At 49.4% G+C, this 10,328-nt stretch overlaps 1 protein-coding gene across 4 annotated transcripts in view; it reads left to right on the top strand.

Moving 5' to 3' along the window:
- Nucleotides 1-561: 561 nt before the first annotated feature.
- Nucleotides 562-10,328, top strand: part of NFATC2 (nuclear factor of activated T cells 2) — a 187,283-nt gene continuing 177,516 nt past the window's right edge. For all 4 annotated transcript variants that reach the window (XM_017888168.1, XM_017888170.1, XM_017888165.1 and 1 more), the window contains exon 1: nucleotides 562-843. Coding sequence is in view for 2 of the 4 variants with exons in the window: in XM_017888165.1 (XP_017743654.1) it covers nucleotides 774-843 (70 nt within the window). In the remaining 2 variants the exon portion in view is untranslated. The remainder of the gene's footprint in view (nucleotides 844-10,328) is intronic.

Here is a 10,328-nt window from a genome sequence, read left to right as displayed (position 1 = left end):
CATCCCTGAACACACAAAAATCTGGGCAGCCAGAGGCCGTGAGGGACTGGGAAGGGCCCCTGGGCGAATGTCCAGGAGCTTGGACAACCTGGGGTGTTGGTTTGAACCCTGGGCAGCTTTCTCCAAGAGGCGCCCTCTTGGCAAATGGGGGGCTTGCGAGTCTCGGGCTTGATTTATGAAAAGCTGCCGCGGGCCAGGGAAGGCGGTGGCTGGGGCACTCCTTGCAAACAGCCGCCTGGAGCTCCTGCAGGGCTGACTTGGACACTCGCACACCCCCACCCCCTTCTTCTCGCCGTCGCCCGCTTCGCTCCCTCTCCTAGACTTTTCTCCCGAACAATCAGGGACTTGTGCTGGCGGCCGAAGGAGCCACGGAGCTGGCTGGCCGCGGAGGAGGCGACGTCATGGATTCCTGAGTGTGAAGTTTGCAGGAAAGCCCTTAGTTTTGGAGATGGACGGGATCCAGTGGTTTCCATGGCGCTGGATAAACAGGAGGAAACAGTGAGGGAATCCCGTTATTTTACTGCATTGAAAGCCTATAAACACGGAGCGCGGGGAAGGAAGTCGCGTTGCCTCTGGAGTAAGCCCGATCGCGGAGCTGCGCCGACTCCGCCGAGCCGGGAGCCGGGAAGCGCGCAGCTCCCGGGTCGCTCCGAGGCTCCTCGGCCAGGGCTGCCCCGCGGGCAAGCGGTAGAGAAGACGGCGCCCCCTCGGCTGCTGGTCGATACAAACAGACCCCCCTTTCCAAACACGCGCCAAGTCCCCGTCCCCTCCAGATGCAGAGAGAGGCTGCGTTCAGACTGGGGCACTGCCATCCCCTCCGCATCATGGGGTCTGTGGACCAAGGTAACTGACTCTCGATCCCTTCCAGTCTTTTCCGCTCGCTCCTCCCGGCCCTTTCCTGCTGCTCCCGTCCCGGGCAGCACTTTCAGCTCCGGGCAGAGGTCGGCGCGGGAGGCCTGGGGACCCCGCTCGCCCTGGGCGCACAGGTAGCGTGGCCCGCGGAGGGGCGCCCGCGCCCCGGCCAGGGAAGGGACGCTTGGGAAGGCGACTTTGGACAACTTTGCGCGGGGGCAGGGAAGTGTCCCGGGCCGGGATTCCCTAGGCCAGTCTGTCGGGAGGATTTTCCCCTCCACGGGACACCGGGAGGGATTCTCGCTACTAACCGCTGGCTGTTTAACCGTTTCAGCACTCGGCTTTTGACAGCAAATGCCATAACGCTGCAGTATTATTATTATTATTATTATTATTGTTATTATTATTATTATTACTTTTTTTTTCTTTTAAGAGAACAGGCTTGGCATTTTACTATACAGCAAGTATAGTAAGGAAGACTTTGCTTTCTAACAGTTACAGCAGCAGCTGATGCTCTGGGACATTTAAACCATTTTCTTCCCCTTTTTTGATGTGCCTGCTGGATAGAGTCCTCCAGCTACTCCTTTAAAATGCAATGTACCATCAGTTTGTTTGGGGATCTGATTACACTGTACTTTCCCTGTTTCTGCTTCTTTCCCCCTTCTCTTGGATTTAGTCCTGGTATCACACCACTTGGATCTTATGGGAGGGGGTTGACTATAAGGAGCATAAGATCTGAAAATGTCGCATCTGGTCGGGATTGCGGAGGGACTTTGGCTCCATAATAATGAATCGTTCTTTAAAAGTGGAAATGGGCAAAGCGTTGTGTTTTTCAGAGGGGAGCACTGCGTTGGGGGCTGCGCGGCCTGGCTGCCAAGTGGGAAGGGCTTTGAAAGTTAAGTGAAATAAATTCGCGGAGGAGGAGTTAGCCTCGTGTCATAAAATCAGAGTTGAATGTAGGTTTTGTGCTTTGCGTGGCTGATTAAAGTTCGGGGGGTGGGGGAGAAGAAATGACAATTTCAGTAAATAAACCTGAGAGGCTTTTTCTTTCTTTCTTTCCTTCCTTCCTTCCTTCCTTCCTTCCTTCCTTCCTTCCTTCCTTCCTTCCTTTCTTTCTTTCTTTCTTCCTTTCTTTCTTTTTTTTAACTAGATTGAAGCCAAATGCCTTGGGTTAGGTAAATGGTGTGCTTTGCCACGACAGACCTCAATGACACATATTTTTAGCTGAGCTGTGCTTTTGAAAGCAAGACCCTGCCAGGACTTTGAACGTTTGAACGGGTACCGGTTTATCCTGTCCTCTGCTAGTGGTCAAGCCTATGACATAATGGCAAAAAATTTTTTACTGATATCGCATCATCTGAAAAGCAATGCTCTCAGACAGACGACACAGATATTAAGGGCGGGAAAGGGTTTTTACTGTCATAAATACTGAAACCGGGCATTTGATGTTCTGATGGTGGGGGTGGAGGTCAGCCTAATGCCAAATTTAGCTCTATTTGGAAAGAGAGAGAGAGAGAGAGAGAGAGAGAAAGAACTTGGATGAGAAACTGGGCTTCTGTTTTACTGTGTGATCTAACACAAGCCTCGAATTTTATGGAGGCTGCTAACTCTGTGCCCCAGGTGTGTGAACTAGCTCTGCTAAGGTTTCAAAGTGTGTGTATTTTGTGTGTGCATGTTCAATAGCTATCCTCCCCAGCCCATGTTCATGCATGCACGGATTGTGGGTGTGTGCACGCCAGTGTGTGTATGTGTACATGTGGGAGACAAGGGCACCAGATTGTTCCAGGCGAACCACACTTGGTCTGCCAAGGCAACTGGGCACATAGAATGCAATTCCAGGCACCAGAGACAGTTGGCTTGACACAGCTGATCCAAATGCTCCCACTATGCCCTGCACAGTGGTCTTGAGGGAGAGCCCAATCCCCCCTTAGACTCAGACACAGACAACAGCGTGCATGCAGATGGGTGGGGTCATTAATTGGAGAAGAGAAGTATTTGCATTTAAAAAAATTCCAAACTTTCTGCACAGAAAGCAGCATTGGTCCTGCGAAAAACTGAAGATTTGAAAGAGGTGTGCTCAGTTTTATCTGAAGTGAGATGATGAAAACTATTTCAGGAATAAACACACCCAGGGTGAGCTTTGTTCTCTCCCAAACCCAGACTCCCTGCCTTCTGCTTGCATTAGAATTTCTGCTTGGCCACATCACAACTGTGTGATCTTGGGCAAGTGACTTAACTTCTCTGTGCCACACTTTTCTCATCTGTAAAATAGAGCCAATAATTGCGCCTCTCTTCCAGGGTTGTTATGAGACTCAATGAGGTAAAACAGACAAGGCACCGAAAATGGTGTCTTGCTCATAGTCAATGCTCCATCAACATTAGCTGCAAATCCTGTTATATTAAAGATGCAAAACAATAACTGATGCTGTGGAGAAACTGGATTTGACAGTAAACATTCTTTGAAGAGATGCAGTACTTTCTACTTTCCAAAGTACTTTTAAACTTACTGGAACTTTACAAAGACAGAGATAGGGTTAAGATCTTGGCTTGTGAAGCCTCAATTTTTTCATTTGCAAAATAGGAATAATGATAGTATCAACTTCATAGGATTGTTGAGAGCATTGTATGAAATGGTGCATGTAAAACACTCAGCTTAGCATGCAGTAAACACACACCAAATGGTGTTATCTGACAGTTGAGGATAGTGAGACCCAGCTTTGCCCAAGGTCACATAGCAGATAAGGAGCACAGTGCCTGGCACACAGTGAGTGCTCAATTCCTGCCCTAGATGGTGACAGCAAACATAAATTGAGCATTGACTGGAGTAGGACAAGGGGCTAAGGGCTCTTCAAGCATTAAGCCTTTTAATTGTTATAGCACTGTAGATGATAACTACTGCAATCATGGTATCCTTCCTGGAGGAGGGGTGGGGCACAGAGATGTGTGGCAATGGGCCAAGTGTCACCCAAGAAGAAAGTGGTAGGGCCCTAATTTGAACCCAGGCTCTTGACCTGCTCTGCTGTCTCTGAAACTCACTAACATCATAATATTTTATACCATTTGACAGATGAGGCGACTGAAGTGGGACCAGATCCTGGTTCTGGGATCTTTCCCCAATACCACGTTGTTCCCTGACATATGCTGGAAGGGAAAGAGACATATGGGGGGATGTGGAGGGTATAAGTCTTATTGTTAGAGATGGGGAAACTGAGGCAGCCGCTGATTTGTACGTTAGTGAGGGCTCCTTGCTTTGATTTCCCTCAGGGAAGTAAAAGCACAAGACTCCCACTCTTAGTAGAAGAAAGTCCACAGCCAGCCAGTGTGGCAGCTCCAAAGCCCCTGCGGCTTTCTGTACTGAGAGCCCCTCCCAGGCACCCCTCCTCCTGGCTAGTCTTTCCCTTGCTACCCATGTGGCCCTCCATCCAGGAAGCCCCCCCAGCTTGCAAGCCTCTCTTCTCAGACTCCAGAGAGAATCGCAAGTTCACCAGACACTCCCCTGACTAGCTTTCTTAAGAACTTTCTTCGGTTTGATTACAAGCCCCCTGAGGACAGGGATCGGGTCCCCTATTTCTGTGAGTCTCCACTGGGACCCAGGTAACATTGCTGCTATCCAAGAGGTTAACAGCTTGAGGTCTGAAGCAGAGGTTTAAATCTTGGCCTCTTGTGTGTGTTACTTCACTTGTGCCTCAGTTTCCCCATGTTATGAGTGATATTAATATTACCCAGAATAATATTTAATAAATGTAATAACTGGGTATAAACCAATCAGAACCATAGGAGCAGGGTCCCTAGACACTTCTCTGCTGGGCCAGGTTTTAACTATTTATTTGCTGAATTTTGGGGAGAGTCCCAGGCAGTAGAAGTCTTTGGAGGGTGTTAGGAAGCAGGGCAAACAGCAAATAATCTATGGAAGTTCTCAGTCCTTTAATAAACAATATAATCCTAAGGTATCCATTCAAAAAATAATTGCTGTCATTACTATTGTGTAATTTATTATTTCAACATTTACCTCGCCCCCCCCCCCAAAAAAAACCCAATGTTTAAATCCAATTGCTAAATACTTTCTCACAGTTTTTTCATTGGATAGCTCACACTTAATATGTAAATGACTGACTATTTAGACTTCCAGACTGGAAGAAGCCAGTCAAGTTTCTATTTTTTTATTTTTGAGACAGGGTCTCACTCTGTTGCCCAGGATGGAGTGCAGTGGTGTGATCACAGCTCACTGTATCCTTGACCTCCCAGGCTCAAGCAATCTTCCCACCTCAGCCTACTGGGTAGCTGGGACTGGAGGTGGGCCCCACCATACTTGGCTGACTTTTTAAATTGTTTGTAGAGATGGGATCTTGCTATGATTCCCAGGCTGGTCTTGAATTTTTGGGCTCAAGTAATACTCCCACCTCGGCCTCCCAAAGTGCTGAGTTTACAGGCATGAGCCACCGTGGCCAGCCAGGTTCCTGTTTTTGTTCCTTTGCTAAAACAGGAATTTGAGAATCTCTGACTGCCCAGCCTGGATGGGAGGCCTCCTCTGGGCTCTGCTGGCCTCTGTCCTGTGCTGCCTGCATCCTGGTACTAATCACACTGATGGTATCTGTCCGTGTCCTCCAACAGATTTGAACTCCAGCAACCAGAAACCACACCTGCCTTGGTCACCACTGTACCCTCAGTGCTAGGAGAGTGCCTGGCACTTAGTAGGTGCTCAGTAATTCTTTTGGTTAAATGGATGGATGAATGAATAAGTTATGAAGGAGTGCAGCACAGGAGAAGTTCTGTGGCTTGTTAAGACCACAGCATTCGGACAAGCTGAAGGCCCGCACTCTCATTGTGTCTCACTGTCTTCTGCTTCCTTTTAACAATGATAGCCGGGCGCGGTGGCTCAAGCCTGTAATCCCAGCACTTTGGGAGGCCGAGGGCGGTGGACACAAAGGTCCAGGAGATCGGAACCCATCCTGTGCTAACACGGTTGAAACCGCCGTCGCCTACTAAAATACAAAAACTTAGCGGGCCGAGGGGCGGCGCTGTATCCAGCCCAGTTGGGAAGGCTGGAGGCAGGAAGGAATGGCGTGAACCTGGGAGGCGAGCTGCCAGTGGGACCTGAAGATTCTGGCCAGTGCCACTCCAAGCTGGGGGACCCAGAGCGAGACTCCCATCTCAAAAAAAAAAAAAAAAAAAAAACAATGATAGTGACCTTTTGACTGCCACATTTTCCCAGCTGGAGCTGGTGACCTCAGTAGGATTTCTCCTGGGCCATCCAACAGGTATTCACATTCCTCTTGTCTGGAATAAATAAGCCCCCAATAACAGCAACAAGCCACAAACGACAATGACAATGACAGCAGCCACCACTCACTGAGTGTCAACCGTGTGTTAGGCACCATGCCAAGGGCTTTCATGTGCCACCTCAAGCATCCTCTCTCCAGTTCTCCCCATTTTGCACAGGGAGATAGAGTCACTCACCAGGGTCACAGCCCTAGCGAGTGGTGGAGCTTGGATTCAACCCCACACCCCTGTTGCTCCCTGACTGTAATGCTGAATAATAATAACAATAGGGTGGTCATCTTTTCCCTATTGGACATGTACCCTAAGGCCAGCCACTTTACAGATATTATCTCGTTGGCTTTTCACACACGTCCAAAAAACCCTGAGAGGTTGGTATAGAATAGGAGCCTCCTTTTAGAGAACATGGGGAGTGGTCAAGGCATTTTGTGGGGCAGCCCTAGGCCCGGCTGATGCCAAAAGCTTGACTTTTAAGGGCTCCATAGGTTCAGTCCTTACTGCTTCTTGCAGCAGGACTATTCAGCCAAGATGAGCTGGAGAGGAAGGCCCCAGCCCCCTAAAGGAGCCAGCCCACCACAAAGTCTGGAGTCACGGGAGTCTCTTCCCTTCCTGCTTGACTTTCTGCACCATGCAATGACTCCTAGCAGCCCCCATCCCCTCCCTGTGGCTCTCTGTCACAATGGATCTATCCAGGGCTCCTTTTCTCAGAGCTTCTCTGGGTGGCTGAAGCCCAGCTGGGTGTTTCTTTCCCCTGACACTCCAGGGCTCCGACCTCCAGTAAAATTGCTGCTTTCCATGCCAGTCTTTGCCTGTGCTATCACTCCTCCTCACAGGCACTCTTGGTCCTTCTCTTTGCCTGTGCTCGAGTGAGGCTTCCTCTCTGGGTTTCTCTCCTTTCCTTCACATCTTTCTTGAAAGCCCAGCCCAATTTCCATCTCCTCTTAGATGCCCCCTCGATCATTTAATGTATCTTCATCAATATTTTTAGGGATCTACCATGTGCCGGGTACTTTCCAAGATGCTGGGGATTCAGCGGTGAACGAGGCAGATACAGAGCATACCCTCATGAGGCTTGCCAGGAAATAGCCAGGATGACTTCAGAGGCCATTAACGACCAGGGACCAAAGGAAGTCAAAAGGCCACTGTCATTGTTAAAAGGATAATGGAGTTGCGAATGACTTGGGGTGTGTGTGTGTGTGTGGTGGGTGGGTGTGTATTAGTTTCCAGTGGCTGCTGTAACAAATTACCACAAATTGAATGGCTTTAAACAATACACATTTATTCTCTCATAGTTCTAGAGGCTAGAAGTTTGAATCAAGGTGTCAGAGCCATGCTTTCTCTGAAGGCTCTAGGAGGAAACCCTTCCTTGTCTCTCCTAGCTTCCAGTGGCTCCTGGAGACCCTGGGCCCTCTGTGGCCTGTGGCTGTGTCACTCGCATCTCTGCCTCTGTCTTCATGTGACCTTCTTCCGGAGTGCATGTGCATTGATTCCTCTTCTCACCGGGGCAGCTGTCATTGGCCTGGACCCCTTTAGGTCTAGTATGACCGCATCTCAACTTGATTACATCTGCAAAGACACTATTTCCAAATAAGGTCCCATTCACAGGATCTAGAGTTAGGACTTGAATATATTTTTTTGGTAGGGTGGAGAGGGATGCTTCAATCCACAGGAGTAGGATTCCTCATTCAGGCTGGATGGCCCTTCCTCTCCAAGGCGATATCTTTTTTTGGTTGACCCCTGAGTGGTGAGGAATCCGCCTGTAAGATGTCTGGAAGAAGAGCATTCCAGGCAGAATAAGCGATAAGCGCAAAGACCCTGAGGAGAGGCATGTGCTTGGGACGCTCAGTGAACAGCATGGAGCCCAGTGGGGCTGGACCCGAAAGGGCAGGGGGAGCGTGATGGAGACAAGATTGTGGGACGGGATCATGTAGGATCTTTTTTCTCTTTTTTTTTTTTTGAGACGGAGTCTCGCTCTGTCCCCAGGCTGGAGTGCAGTGGTGCCATCTCAGCTCACTGCAAGCTCCACCTCCTGGGTTCACGCCATTCTCCTGCCTCAGCCTCCCGAGTAGCTGGGACTACAGGTGCCCACCACCATGCCCAACTAATTTTTTGTATTTTTAGTAGAGACGGGGCTTCGCTGTGTTAGCCAGGATGGTCTCGATCTCCTGGCCTCGTGATTCGCCCGCCTTGGCCTCCCAAAGTGCTGGGATTACAGGCATGAGCCACTGCGCTCGGCCCACGTAGGAGCTTGTAAGGAGTCTGAAGTTCATTCTTGGGGTAATCAGGAGCCCCTGGGGGAATGTTCAGCAACAGCGATGTGTGGTCTAATGAACCTTTTCAAATGGTCGTACGGCCCATTAAGGGGAGACCAGCCTCTAGCCAGGTCAGAGTAAATGCTAGGTGGGCAGACAGGAGGCTGCTGCAGTGGCCCAGGAAGGAGATGGCTGGGGCCAGTGTGGGGCAGAAGAGGTGCTCAGAAGCAGTGCCTTCCAGTCCATAGAGTTTTCTCCTTTAGGGTTCTCAAACTGTGTTTCCTCGAGCCCCAGGGTTCCATGGGGATGGTCCCTGGCTTTGGTATCTAGAGGTAGATGCCATCAATCCTGTGAATATTCAGACCACTTCAGATGTGCTTTCTTGATGGCCCGTCCTGGATTCCCCTCATCAGCTCCTCCTCCACCCTCCGCTATCATTGGCAGTCATGAGACTTTTCAGGGTTTCATCTTGATCCAAAAATGTCCCTCAGCAAATCTACCCTTAGCTAATCACCCAGGAATAGCATGACTCAGTAATGAATATCAGACTCATGTAAGAAAAAACCATTTCCATGGTGCACGTGTGACTTCACAAGTCACATCACAACCTGCTGTGTGCCTTTGTTTCCTTAACTGAAAAGTGGGCTCTTAGTAATTTTTACACATGGAGGTGTTTTAAGGTTGAAAGGAAATCATGTCTGTGAAACTTTCAGCAAAGACAAAGTGGTCAGTTCCTGTTAGCTTCCATTTTTACTATTATTTTATTGTTTTAAATTCAATTTATTACTTTCCTCCAGCTCAATAACTTTCAAGAGTTCCTGACGGGGACAAATCCACTTTCCACCAAGCCTCTGGGGTCTTTTCTGTAGGGTCCTGGTGACCCACTTCAATCACTGAGCCACTGAGCCCAGAGGTGTTTGTAGAGAGTCTAACAGAGGCAGAGCGCCTGGCGAGGTGGTGGGGAGAAAAATCCAACATCTATGAGACATGCTCATTTGCATTTGAAAGAGATGTTTTGTGATGTTGGGGAGACATACTCATGGGAAGTCATTTACAAGCTAAGTGACTGTGAGCTTAGGTGAGGTCTAGTGATTGTGTTGATGGAGAAGAGAAAGAGGGAGACAGCAGCTGATGTCCTGTGCTTTTTTGGAGGCAGTGGGGGTTGTGCTCCAGGGTTTGGTTGTGCGGATGGGAGCTGATGATGGGTACCTCTGAGTCAGCCAGCTTGTCCTCATCACTCCCTGACTTCAAAGATTAGGAAATCGGCACAGATGTTTGAGTCTGCAAAGAATATGGCAGGAAAGAGAATGGAGAGAGAAACGATCTTGAGGCATACAGGGGAAGACAGCCTGGGTGACTGAGGAGGGGAGAGTGGGCCAAGGGTGACAGGTACATTGAGTGAGAAATGATTGTGGGGATGGGCAGATATTAACCAACACTCTATCCCCTAACGTTATAACCAGCCCTACCCATCCTGCCCCTTGAGGCTCTGCTTTAGTAGAAGATGGAGCCTCCCTAGCAGAGGGAGGGTGAAATCTCCTGTTCAGTTAAGAGCAAGGACCATCACTTAAGGGAAGGTAGGTTTACTGAGCCTACCCTCCTTCTAAACATTGTTACCCAAGACAGAGGGGAATGTACTAGAAAGCAAGGAACAAAGAGGAGAAACAAAACCAGGGCAAAGTAGTTGTACAGGGACCAGTTGTACAGTTGTACAGGATGGAAGGAATCAAGAACCTGCAGCCCAGGCGATCAAGCTCACAGGCTCCCGGCAGGTGGCACAGATGAATGAGGCAGCCAGGTGGGGGCTGGGGTGAACTGGGCGGGGGGTGCAGGAGGGCTGGGGAGTCCCCAGGGAACAGCCTCCACTCACCTCCAACTGATTGGTCCATACGGGAATGCGGGCCTAGAGTGGATGGATCTGCCTGCCTTTTTTTTTTTTTTTTTTTT

The sequence above is a fragment of the Rhinopithecus bieti genome, unplaced genomic scaffold (genome assembly GCF_001698545.2).
Source record: "Rhinopithecus bieti isolate Rb0 unplaced genomic scaffold, ASM169854v2 scaffold_15834, whole genome shotgun sequence".
Classification (NCBI taxonomy): domain Eukaryota; kingdom Metazoa; phylum Chordata; class Mammalia; order Primates; family Cercopithecidae; genus Rhinopithecus; species Rhinopithecus bieti.
Note: the sequence above shows the minus strand (reverse complement) of the source record. Positions and strands in the feature narration are given on the sequence as shown.